Consider the following 12,608-nt stretch of genomic DNA (forward strand, 5'->3'; position numbering starts at 1 on the left):
CTTTCCTTCCTCTTCAATTGTTATGTTGCCTCTGCCCCAACTATTCAATATCATATCACTTCCATTGGCAACTACAATATTGGTTTACATGGAAAATACAAAGCTTTATTTTGACCACCTCTTCTAGTCTGTATCAGAATTTAATAATTTCTGGTTTCCATAAATTCTGTGATTCCTCCTTTTTTTCATTAAGTTATTTGTAAATTAATGTTGAGATTTTGATCAAACTTCTTGAAGATGTTTTTAAATATTAATCTGTATTTTATCTTGTATTGGAACTGGGAGGTGAATTTGAAGCAAAATACTCTGTTAAACTGCAAATGGCTGAAGCATAAGCATAGGTGTTTCTGTGAACTCTGCTGTGGAGTGCATAGCAGGAGCCCCACGCTACTAAAGCTTATCTTTCTGAGCAGGTGAGAGACACTCATGAAGGCTTGAACTGCTATTACTCAACTGCTGTTACTGTGATCCAGCATTCACTTGTACACTGGACACTCTTAACTCCTATAAAGCACTATGGACAAATAGGAACGCACAGAACTACCTTCCAAGCTATGGCATTGGATAGAAAATGTATTGCTCCTTGGGTTCTTCAGTTACATACTTCCTTATTCATATGTTTATTTTTTTGAATTTTAGAATACTCTGTTCTCTGAATCATTTTGAAATCAGCTCAGACCAAAATGCTTATTTTTCAGAAAGTGTGTGAACATCTCTGCTGGTACAAGAAAAATGCAGAGTTATAATCTAGTATCTCTGTAACTGTTTAAGAGCCTTTGTATAAATTTTATGCAGGTTTCTTGAGCATCATGTGTTCTGTTTGTCTGGATTAGAGGCTTTTTTTGAATGTGTGGAGTTTCTCAACAGTGTATTTTTTCTTGCACATAGTCTGTGTTCTGACTGCAGACACGGAGTAGCTGCATTTGATTTATGAAGAAGTTCTTTCACTGTATTTTTTTCTTGTGTCTAGTAAAATTCACTGCAAAAGCAAATGTATTGGAATGGTCTATAATTTGCATTTGTTAAATCTAAGTTGATAATTTTCATACAGTCATGTGCAAACAACAAATTCATAGGCAGGGAGAGCAGCCTCAAATAATTTATGCTGCAAGAGGGTTTTTTTTGGCCTGTACTTTCAGCTCCTTAGATGTCAAGAAGTTGACACAGCCTATTAAACTCACATATTCTTTGAATCTGCCGTTCTGAGTAGATCTGGGTCTCCTTTCTCCCAGCATTAGGAAGATAGGGAGAGGCTTTCAAGTCCTGCTGGCTGTCAGCCCCACACCCCATGGTATCGATTGTTTGCCCGGGAGGTCACTGTTTAGGTGAAGAGTTGGCATAAAGTGATTGTCCCGTAGAAAGATCCAAAGAAGCACAATGTTTGGGATTTTTACCTAGTTTCCAATTTTAGAAGTTCTCCATCAGGTGTTTGTTGGAGTGTATTGGCCTTTAAAAATCTGATGCCACAGAATTGGAACAGTTCTTTCTGAGTGGAGATTTTCTTTATAATTTCAGGCTGAAGGATTTAAAATACGAAGTCAAGGTCTGGAGAATGTGTGTAATGATTGCAATTTTAGGCCAAAGGGAATGGAAAATGCACTTGCTGGAGTTACTTGTTGACATGGAGTGACTAATTGAAATTATGTATAGGTATGTTTCTCTGAGTACGTGAAATGCAAGCTAGTCTGCTGTTCCCTTGTGGCCAATGCCAAAGAATTGGAGGGGATCCATTTCCCCAAAATCTTCCAGGTTGACATTAAAGTTGATGACTCACATAAGATAAATGGGGTATGCTAGAAAGAATGGCAGATCAGAAGCTGTGGGAGGAAATACTCCAAAAACTGCAGGGAATAATTACATGAGTAACTGTAATGCAAAAAGGAAAATATATTTAGATAAGGAATAGAATCTCTATACCACAAGCAAAGAGATGGAAATAAATAGTCCTTGGTTTTCCCACTTAACTCTGCTAAGTAAACGTCTCCAAAACAAGACCTGAGACTGAGGCAGGTGAGAAGTGTTCTCCACATAACTTTTGCAAATGTCGATGTGCAGCTTTGCTTACTAGTGAAACTTAATGAGTAATGAATGTGCCAGTCAGGCAAAGGTAAAGTATTTCTGCAGCCTGCAGCAGTGTTCCAGAGTAGTGGGGGAGGGGAGGAGGAAGGGAAGATGGAGAGAGAGTCCTTAGCAGTAGTTTGTCATAGGTATCAGTGAGTGTTGCTCCTTCAGCAACTGCTGGATTTATTTTTAACCGCTTGACTCATGCTATGTCAGATGATTGACCATCAGGCTGCATACTGAAACACGAATGTGCAGAGGAAGCGAGCGTAACTAAAGGAAAAGGGGGAGTGGTTGTCTGGGAAGAGAGGTGGGATTTGGGAGTTCTGGTTCACATGCTCTGTGCCTGCTGTCTGAGCGAGTTACAGGCTCCAAAGCAGACTGAGCATACTGCAGGTCATCTTAGAAAGTGAAGGATGATGGCTGCTGCTGGCTGCACAAAAGCACAATTGCTCATTCATTAGGAGAGAAGACCTGGCAGTAGTATATGGATTGATGAAAAATCGGTATTTTTTTTCCTATGCTGGATCTTGCCATTCTAAAGGATTCTCATCATGATTGATAGCTCCAAGAAGCAGCAGCAGGGCTTTTCCGAGATTCTACCTGCAGGAGATGTTAAACCACTGAAGGAGAAAGAATGCCTTGAGGTGAACAGCCAGAAAAGTCTCAAGGAAGGTCAGTCACTTGCTGGTTGGGGGACAAAAAATGCAGAAGCACTGGGCAGATTCAGTTCACCAGCATTTGTGGTTAATGCTGTATATCAGGAAGAATTTTTGTACACTAAATGCAATACTGCTTTCCTGCCTAAAAAACTTCTAAAAGCTACATTTAGAATTTATATGAGACTATTAAAATGCTGATAACAGCTTGATAAAAATTGTAGTATGAAGCAAAAAGATTAAGTACTCTTCTTAGAGTAGCTTTTAGTGTTGAACTCATAAAGTACTCTGAAATTGTCCTGCAAATGTTGCACAAAAAGCTGCAAAATGTTGCTATAGAAATAAGGAAGATGAAGTAAATGTCATTAAATGACACTATGAAAAATAAAACCTCACAAACATGTATTACTACCTCATGTTCAAGAGTGCTTTTCTCAGCTACTGCCTTTCTCAAGATTTCGCTTTTCCCCTCATACTTTAAATTAGAGTCTGCTTTCCCAGTGTATGCTTTTCAGTTTACATTGTTTCTTAAATGATTGTCCTTAGACTATGCATTAAATTTATGCAGTGCACAGTGATTAGTCTGTAACATAGCAGTACTCTGGGGATATGTGGGGCATTATTTCAAGCTGACAAATGGTACTACACCAGATTAATTTAAAGTAGTACATGTTAGGTTGTGGCAATAATACTGCTGAGACATAGAAGTTGTCTTACTCCTTGTAGCTGGAAGTATTTTAGCTGGATTGTGTTAAGAAAGAGAAGAATGAGACCTCCTCAGGTCAGCTGCCAGCCCAGCAAAGAACCATTAACTGGTCTGTGTTAATGGATCAGGCTCTTCACTGTTCAGAACTCTTAACTCCAGCTTGTTAATCAGAAACAAACTGCATTTGCAGTAGACAAGATTCCTTTTTAATTTTTACAGCACTCTGCTTTGGCATTTCTGAATTGTCTGGTGATTCAAAGTTTTCTTCTCTAGTGTTGTGACAAAACTGCAGGTTTTCCCCACGTATATGACAGTGTTTCTCAGTTTAAATGCTGGGTTTGTTTTAGGGTTTGTTTTGGTTTTACATTTGGATCTAAACAATATTTAAAATAGCAAAAAGGTACCCCACCTTCATTACTGAATTCAGTAGCCAACAGTTTATTTTTAAAACCCCTTCACTTAGTTCTAAGTTAGGGCTAGCAAAAGCACTGATTTTTACATACTAGACCAGAACTTTCTTATTGATTGGAAAGACAGGTAATAAATTGAGTGTTGATGCATGTGGCTGTGGGCATAAAAGTTCTGCTTCCTTTACAGGAGGAAGTACTGACTGAAAGACAGTAATTGAAGAGAAAGGGCCAGCAGTGCCTTCTTTTTTGTGGCATTTGCCTTGCAACTCCACAGGCCCAGTTACACCTGCTTCTGCTACCGCTGAAGCTCTGTAGGGCAGCAGGAACAAAGAAAACAAGGAAGTTGAGAGAGACAGAGGAGTAAGCATACTGTTGTAAAAAATACTGTAGGAAAAAAAACACTAATTAATCTAATCTGCCAAGAAATAAAGGGGAGAAAGAACTGAAAAAAATAGCACGGTGGATAGTGTAGGTGGGCAAATAAGTAACTGCAGTAATCATTATCTTCAGCCTTTGAATACATCAGTTACGTAGAAAGTGGCTGAAGGAATGTACATTACGGTAATGATGGTCTGTCAGAGCAGCAACAAACCTGCAATTATGGGACACTCTTCCAGTCTAAATTCATTAATATTTTAGAGTTTAAATTATTCAGTGCATAAAAGAAGATATAATTGTTTTCCACAATCACTCTCTTTGCTTCCTTTTCTCTGTTTTAGGACCTGTTCTCCATTTTCACTTTTCCTCGGTGAACATTCCTTATCCTTTTATCTCTCCTCAGTTTGGCAGCCTAATAATTACATTAATGAACCTCTTTTTTAGGGTACAAATGAGTATAGAATCTCCACTTCCAACTTTTCCTTTTTCTCAACCTTAGAAAAAGCAAGTTTTTTCTTTCTTGTGGTATATAGAATCAATTATTGCAGACACTGCAAATCTACCTGATTTGCACCTAGAGAGAGTAAAACAGAGCTTCAGCTTTTCAGTTTATAATGCTATAAAATGTGTAGTTCAGGTGTTTTTTATAGAAATTCAACTGCAGTTGTTAGTTTCATCCTATTTAACACAATATGTAACATAAAAACATTCCTTATTTTACAGAACTGTATATTCTAAATTAGTTACTGTGATTCTCTCTTTCTTTTTTTTTTTTTGTCCTTTAATTCAAACAACAGTGACTGTTTTTGCCATCTGAATCATTAACCCATTTTTGTTAGACACAGAAATACTCAGTGATACCATCTGTGAATGGTTAAACTTGCAAATATTAAAAATGTATTCTGTTGGCAAACTCACGTGAAGTATGTAAAGATTAAGTAATTCAGAAGGTGCTACTGCCTTTGCTTTTAAATTCATTTTGCACATGTTTGATAAATCTGAAAATACTGAGGCAGTACAGAGTGGTTATTTCAGCAATTAACAGTTTATGAAAATTGTTGGGCGCAGTTTTTACTTACAGAGATTTTTTAGGTGCTTGCTGGGAATGTCTTAATGATTTCTGGTTAATAGATTACCACAGTTAGTCAGGAAGGATTTCTTCTTTTCCTCTTTTGCAATCAAATCAGTATTGCATGAGAATTGTTTATTTAATAGATTTCCTGCCGTTGCTGGCATGTTGAGTACCGGTGATATGCTTGACTTCTACTGCTCTCCCACGGTGGCATGTTAGACCTAAAGATTTTGCTGTTGGTTTTCTGGGGTTGGTTTGGGGGTTTGCTTTTTTTTTTAATAGAAAATACATACATTTTGTTATATGGTGTTTAGAGGTGTTTTTATCCAGTCTGTCAGATATGTTTGTTAAGACACATCTAATAAGAAAAATACTGGAAAAAAATACTATTCCTGTTGTCTTAGATCTAAATTCAGTGTATTGACCCTATGAGTTAAGGAAAACAGTCACTTTTATGACAGTGGGATAATTACATGTCTTAAAAGTAAATTGGCACTTGCTTTGCAAAATTCTCTGCTTCACTGTAGCACTTAAATTAATAATAAAGATGTGGTAATCTCATTGTAATAAATAGATGTTTAAATACTTTGATAAACCAAGGCCACAATGTGTGACTTTCATTTTGTGTGTAATGTTTATGCAGTTAGCAGTTAGAGAGTCTAACCAAGAGTTTTAAGGAAACTTGCTATGGGAACTTCAGGATTTCTTAGAGGTTATATAAAAGGTTAGGATTAAGACCACTGCTGCCAAAAAATGGTGAATTTTATCCACTGCTTGCTTACTGCCAGTCTAGGTTTTGTGTTGGCATTAGTAACTGTGCAGTCCTGAAATGAGGAGGATCAGTGACCAAGTATTCCTGAGGACTGTTTATTGCAGTAGTGTTAGTTTTCAGCCAGAGCAGAACCACTGACCTGACAGACTGCATCTTTACAATGTTGATGCAACAGAAGCAGCTAGCATTGGAGGGAAGATTCTTTTCTCTGTCTTTTCATCAGGAATCTTGTATTCGATCATATTAAGTCATGAAAACACACTCTGAAACCACTGTCTGATCTGCTGTTATGCTGGAGGTTCCTTCTTTCCTTTCACAATGTATCCAACAAAATACTTCAGCCTTTCTGATGGAAAGTTCTTAATGCAGCAGTTTTGCTCTCCCTGTAGGCAACTTGACTCATCCACTGAGCAACCATCTGCAGAAATGTGATGTTGTTGTCTACACAGCAGAGTTGGTACAATGCCATTGCTTACATCTCAGCTAGCAATCAGGCATCTTAGTACCTTCCTCAGTGTTCTGAATTCATTTGTAATCTCACGGGTTGGAGGTTCTGCCTGGGTATGTGTTTTGTTTGCTGGCTCTACTGTGCCTAAGCAAAGCATGGAAAATGGAAGTAATACCTTCTGGAGAGGTCTTGGCTGGAAATATTCTGTCATCATTCAATGTAATATGCCCCAATGTATCACAGAGCAAGTCTGTAGTAGGTGTAGAATTTAAGCCCAGGTTTCATGAGTCTCTTGACAGAACACTTCCTGGCTGATAGTATTGAGGAAATGCAGATTATTAAAAAAAAAAAAAAAATCACAAGACTGCACGAAGCAGAGAAATGCTGCAGATCTAGAAAGTCTTGTTACTCATAATATGGTATGGCATTTACAGAATACTTGAAATGTAACCTTTAATTTATTCAGAGATTACACTCAAAATGGTTATGATTTTTCTCATTTTCAAGATATAAACAGAATTGTGAAAAGTATAGGCTTTGCCTTTTACATGTACATGCATATGTATCTATTCATCCCAGCAAACATTCTGGTAATCTGTTTGCAGGCTTGTGTATGTTCTGGCTTGTTTCTAAGCAACATGTTCCATAGCAATAGGATACAATACAGATTGTCCTATACCCTAGTCATTTAAACTGCTCAACTGATGATACTGTTACGCTTTATAGTCTTCTCTTAAATGTTTACATTCAGCTATCTTTCCCGTCTAGCTTTTCATTTTCTGCTTTTAGTATGACTATATTACTTTTGGAAACAGCTATGTGTAAAATGCTTTACATCTCATTGGTATAGTTTAAAAGATCTGGAGGTTCTCTAGGGACCTCCAGAATTCTGAAGAGATTATCAGAAATGACCCTCAGTAGTCTCCACTCACATGCTTTACATTTACCCAGAACATTTCTAAGCTGAAATGAAAGTATGACTGAATAGTTGCTTAAAAGGAGTATACATCAGTGGCTGTTTCTCTCTTCTTAATTATTTTGGCTATAGTCCTAGCAGAAAAATCACATATACAGTAATGGGAAAAGTATATTTTATATACTATTCAAAGTATATGAAAATAAGGAAGGTATTGTTTTGTAAAAACAAATGGGCATAAGAAAAATCTTTTTTAAATTACCCCCTGGCGTACATAGAAATCTTGAAGACTGAACCAAATATAACATATTTCACTCATATTTAGATGATGTCTTGGTTTTCTTTAATGATGAATTCTCTTTGTTTTAAAATTGAGACTATTAAACAAACTGTTACCATCTTCAGGCTGGTCGGGCGCAATGGCCAGAAGTTTTACTTTGAAATACTGTACTACTCATTTAGAATCACTTCCAACAAACCACAGATAGCTAAATATTTTCATAGCTTTTCCCTCTCTTTCTATCCTTCCTTCCTTCTTTGGCATGCCATATAAATGAAAAGGAGGTTACATTAACAAATTTCACACTCTGAACACGTGGAATGAGGATTGTCAGGTGTAAACTACCTACCATATCCCATATTCTACCATACTGTATCCTACTTTCCTGAAATTTTACCTTGCACACCATCTGCTCTGTCTTTTATTTGTTACAGAAAGCATTTAGATCATTATTTTTTTATTATTCTCAGAACAAGTATCAGTTGAAAAGATTGGTTTTGTCTTAGTAAAGTATTTAATGGATTATAAATAGAGTACAATGCCCCATGCAGAGTTGAGGTAGAAACAATCAAAACTCAGGAGAAAGCAAAACATCCACCTCTGGATGGAAGACGCACAAGAGTTACATACTTTATCCTTGATTTCTGAATTTCTGTAACTCTTCCTGTGCTGTGCATTTGGTCCAGAATGTTCCTACAAAGCTGATAATCACTTATATAGTCTGCCTACCATTTTACAGTCTGTCATCTACTGTTTTACTGACATCCTGCTGTTTGTGTACTTGTATTATATGTGTTGTGGTCCTGATGCCAAACAACCACTTCTAAATTGAGATCACGGATACCAGAGCACAGTTCACCTGCAGCAGTGCTTCATTGCAAATGGAACATTGCTTTGTTTCAACCTCGCAATGTTAGAGAACTCAGCTGCATAAAGCTGTTTCAAGCTGGCAGAAAGAAATGGAGTCTTTGCTGTGTAACAGCTCTTAATTTAAAGGAAAGGGCCCTGTTTCCAGCACTGCCTGTTTCCATGGCAGCAAGCCTAGCAGCTTGCACCACAGTTTCTACTGCTCTTGGAAATTTCCAAGGGAGTATGCAGGAATGTCGGACATTTTATTTTCCCTTTTTATCTTACAGTTTTAAGTGATTTTAACTTTGGAAGAAATAATGAGATGATTACATATGGAACATTTAAAAAACTTCATGCATTATTTTTCATCTCGGTGTCATGTATGTTGTCTACTGACCCTCTTGATGGTCTGTTTCATCCGTGTAATTGTTAAAAGATAATAACTATATGCTGTTTCATTGTACATATCATAAAAATTAAATGTTATGTAGAATTATTAGTGCTGAAACTATGTACAGTACTAGTTCTGTTTTTTTTTTCAAGACAAGAAGCAGTGGTGAGAGCTTGTCAAACAGTGCAGATAGCATTGTTCCTGCAGGACAACTATCCATTTATTTTTGGCCTCTTTACATTCCAGTGCTTGTGATTATATAGCCCTACTTCAAAATTTCTTTTCCACAGCATATGAACTACAGATCTGTAACAGAAATCAGTTTCTCAAATTTGATGTAACTGTTTGTTCTAAGTGATTTAATAGTAATTTCTTAATTTTCATTTATTCTACCATTCAGACTGAGTTAGACCTGACTGGGCTGCTCTAGGCATTTTATCTTTCAAAGAGCCTTACAGAGAATGGGATGTGTACTTGCTTAAGTGCCTATTTGTGCCAGATTTCCTGTATCCTAACCAGCACAGCAGTCAGCAAGCTATTAAGGGTCTGCTTTTTTGGATTATTCTTAATATTTATGCCCCTTTAGGCATAGTGTATATGAATCTGAACAGTATCCATTGTTTGAAAGCACAGGCCATGAATTTTATAGAATTCACTGCTTCACAGAAATGTTTCAAAATTATTAAGTGCATTGGTTAGCAGATGATGCATGATTTTTGCAACATCATGTCCATTCCATTTAGAAGTCTTAATTTCCTGGTATGCTAACACTGTAAGAAACTGTAAAAGTGGGAGAACCAGCCTCTGCACTCAGTTTTTCAGGTGGTAAAAAATATATATCTTCATTGAAGTCAGAATACTTCTAATGAATTTATGAGGGCCAGGTAACCAGGTACTGTTAGAAGTGATTATGCTTTTTGGTTTTGTCACTAAGTATTACTTAAGTTATGTAAGATTTAATCATTTTACTGACTGTAGGAGACAATGGAAATTTTGGAATCTCTTCATCTTAAAATCATACTCTGACTTGAAAATAAAAAATATAATACCTTTCCTTCCCCCTTGGTCAAAACAGTTTGACTGACCTCTCTGCTGAGAAGCAGTACAAGGACTGCTCCTGGCAGATTACGTGAAGTGCAAAATATTTGTGCCATCTTTTAGCAATTGGATTTGCTCAGCAGTGTTAACATGGCCTTTCTGTTTCATATACACTTTAAATATGGGGAATGGCATTACTGACGTTAATAGTGTATTAGCTTATCTAAATCTTTGTTAGTTCTGTACCTTTATTTTTGAGATTATTTTCTTATGATTTTAGATGCTATGCAGGTAACTGCCTGATTGTTAAAGTGTAAAAGTGAGAGGTAAACTATTGGGTAACAAGCTGAATGGATTTACCCTGATAAGAGCAATCTGTTCAACACAGTGCTTGAGTAACTATCACCCCATGGAGAATTTTCCTTTCCCCAGATTCCACACTGCTTTGTCTGTAAATAGTTCTTTGTAGTAAAGAAAAAAAAAACAACAAACATCAACACCTCCCCACCAAAACAAAAACCCAAACCAGCAGAATAGTTAAGTATAACTGGCTAATACCTCAGTGGTTTTTAAGGTTTCTTGGAATGTGCCCTCTTATGATATCCATATCCTTACTCTAGCACTTTGTATGTTACTGACAGTTCTAGTAATCTTTTGTTATACAGATTTCTATGTATATGATAAAGTCTGTATTAGATTTAATTACATTAGCTCTAAACCAACCTGCACTCTATTTTAGAGTTTCTCACTGTAACAGATGAGCAGTTCTTTGCCAAAAGTGCAAAGCTGTGCTCCATTCTCACATCATTCATTCTTATCTTCGAAGATAATGTAATCGTAGTTTCCATGACTCCCATCCTCCATTTTTTTCTGGCTGTTCTTTGAGCTGCTTTTTGTGAGTCCCCATTTCCTTTTGAGCTTTTCACAAACCTTTTTCCTATTCCCTTCCTTTATACCATGCCCACTTGAGGTTTATCTTCAGCATGAAGATACAAATCTGTAACTGAGTTGTAGAACTCAGTCTTTCTAATTACAATGACATTATAAAGGTCATTACTGAATGTAGTGTGACCATCTGCTCTGACACATAGACCTGCACACCAAATATCCTCTTTAATTAGATATAGCTATGCAGCTCATGTACAGATGTTACCATTTCTTCCTTAGAAACAGCCCTGGTTTTTCATGTCACTGTGGGAACTAAAAGTGTTCTGGGTCATTATGTCTTTTATTGAAATATTAGCTTTTCCCCAATCTGTTTTCTTTGGAAAAACACTTTCCCCCCAGCTTTTAAAAGTAATGTATTTAAGTTTTTAATTCACAATTACTTTCAATTTAGAAAGTTTCTTTAATAATGCATTTAACTGCTCAATATTTCTGTGAACAACAAAAAAACCCCACATAATCAGACACAGCATTTTTTATTAAAGCTGCTTAATTTTGGAGTTGTTTGCAAAAGAAAACATCTGGTTTTCATCCAGCTTTGTTTGTATTTAACCTTCTTGCTCTGGTCAGGTCAAAATCTTCAATGATTATCTTCTCAGACCATCTTTCTAACCATGAGTCATCTCTTCTCTAGTATTCCCCCTGTGCTTCCCTATTAGTCACGTTATACAGGCTGTCCTTTCTTTATTGTGTAAAGTTCTGATGTTTATTAAATAAGTGAATAACTGCGCAGTCTATATCTTCTGTATATCTCATTTATCCAGTCCACCCACGGTTTTTATGATTTCAAAAACCATCTCTGATTTGCTTTGTGAAACCCAGTGGTAGGTCAGATGATGGGTAAGCAAGAAGTGTTATGAAAGACAGTAACTATTTGTTTATAATGTATGCTAAAAAATGCTACAGCTTCCCACCTGAGCACATATGGGTTATGTGCAGGTACATTTTCAGTGTTCTTCTCATCCTTCTGTTACAGTCTTGCATACTCCCTTGTAAGACTATACATTAAGATATAGGTCAGGTTTCTTCTGCAACACTTAAGCCAAATACCTTATCATAACTGAAGCCACAAATCATAGATACAGTGTATTCATAAATTATGTAGTGACACTTCCATAATTTACATTCGGAGTTAAGTTTCATTAAAGAATTAGTTGAAACCAGTTGAAAAATAAGAGATGAGCTACCTCATTCTTACCACTATTTTTTTGCTAAGGAGACTTGGTTTAGTCTCCCTCCTGCATTTCCTGGGTGAATATCATGTCATGATATTCATGGCCACATCATGGCCAAACAGCATTAATGTTTAGGAACTGACATAAATTTCATCATCACAAACATAACACATCCACTGCAGTCTGTTTTTACAGTGTTGATGCCTCCATGGTGTAGGTCTGTGTACAAGTGTGATGTCAGAGGGAGGCACAGCTTTTCCCCCTTTCTGACACACCTCATGCTAGATAGCACAAACAAGAAGCTACAGGAACTGCATGCCACTCAACAAGTCAATACCAGCTCACTTCAAGTGTTCAAAGTATCTGCCTCTTTGGACACACATGGTATGTTCCTGACACTTCCACCTTAGTAGTGCTTTTGAAATAGGGTTCAGAACAGGACCTTGACACAGAAACTTTGGAACACTTTTTTTTTTTTTAAATTTTTGTTTGGTTGGTTGGTTGGTTG

General features: G+C 36.7%; 1 protein-coding gene across 6 annotated transcripts in view; it reads left to right on the top strand.

The window, feature by feature from the left end:
- The window catches only part of MRTFB (myocardin related transcription factor B), a 75,677-nt gene that overhangs the window by 29,187 nt on the left and 33,882 nt on the right, over positions 1-12,608 (top strand). The window contains exon 1 of one of the 6 annotated variants that reach the window (XM_064152974.1): positions 2,403-2,736. The exons of the other annotated variants lie outside the window; for them this stretch is intronic. Within the exon in view, the coding sequence (XP_064009044.1) occupies positions 2,616-2,736 (121 nt within the window). The 5' untranslated portion in view covers positions 2,403-2,615. Of the gene's footprint in view, positions 1-2,402; positions 2,737-12,608 lie in introns of those variants that run through there. 6 annotated transcript variants of the gene reach the window in all.

This window comes from Pogoniulus pusillus, chromosome 13, assembly GCF_015220805.1.
Source record: "Pogoniulus pusillus isolate bPogPus1 chromosome 13, bPogPus1.pri, whole genome shotgun sequence".
Taxonomy (NCBI): Eukaryota; Metazoa; Chordata; class Aves; order Piciformes; family Lybiidae; genus Pogoniulus; species Pogoniulus pusillus.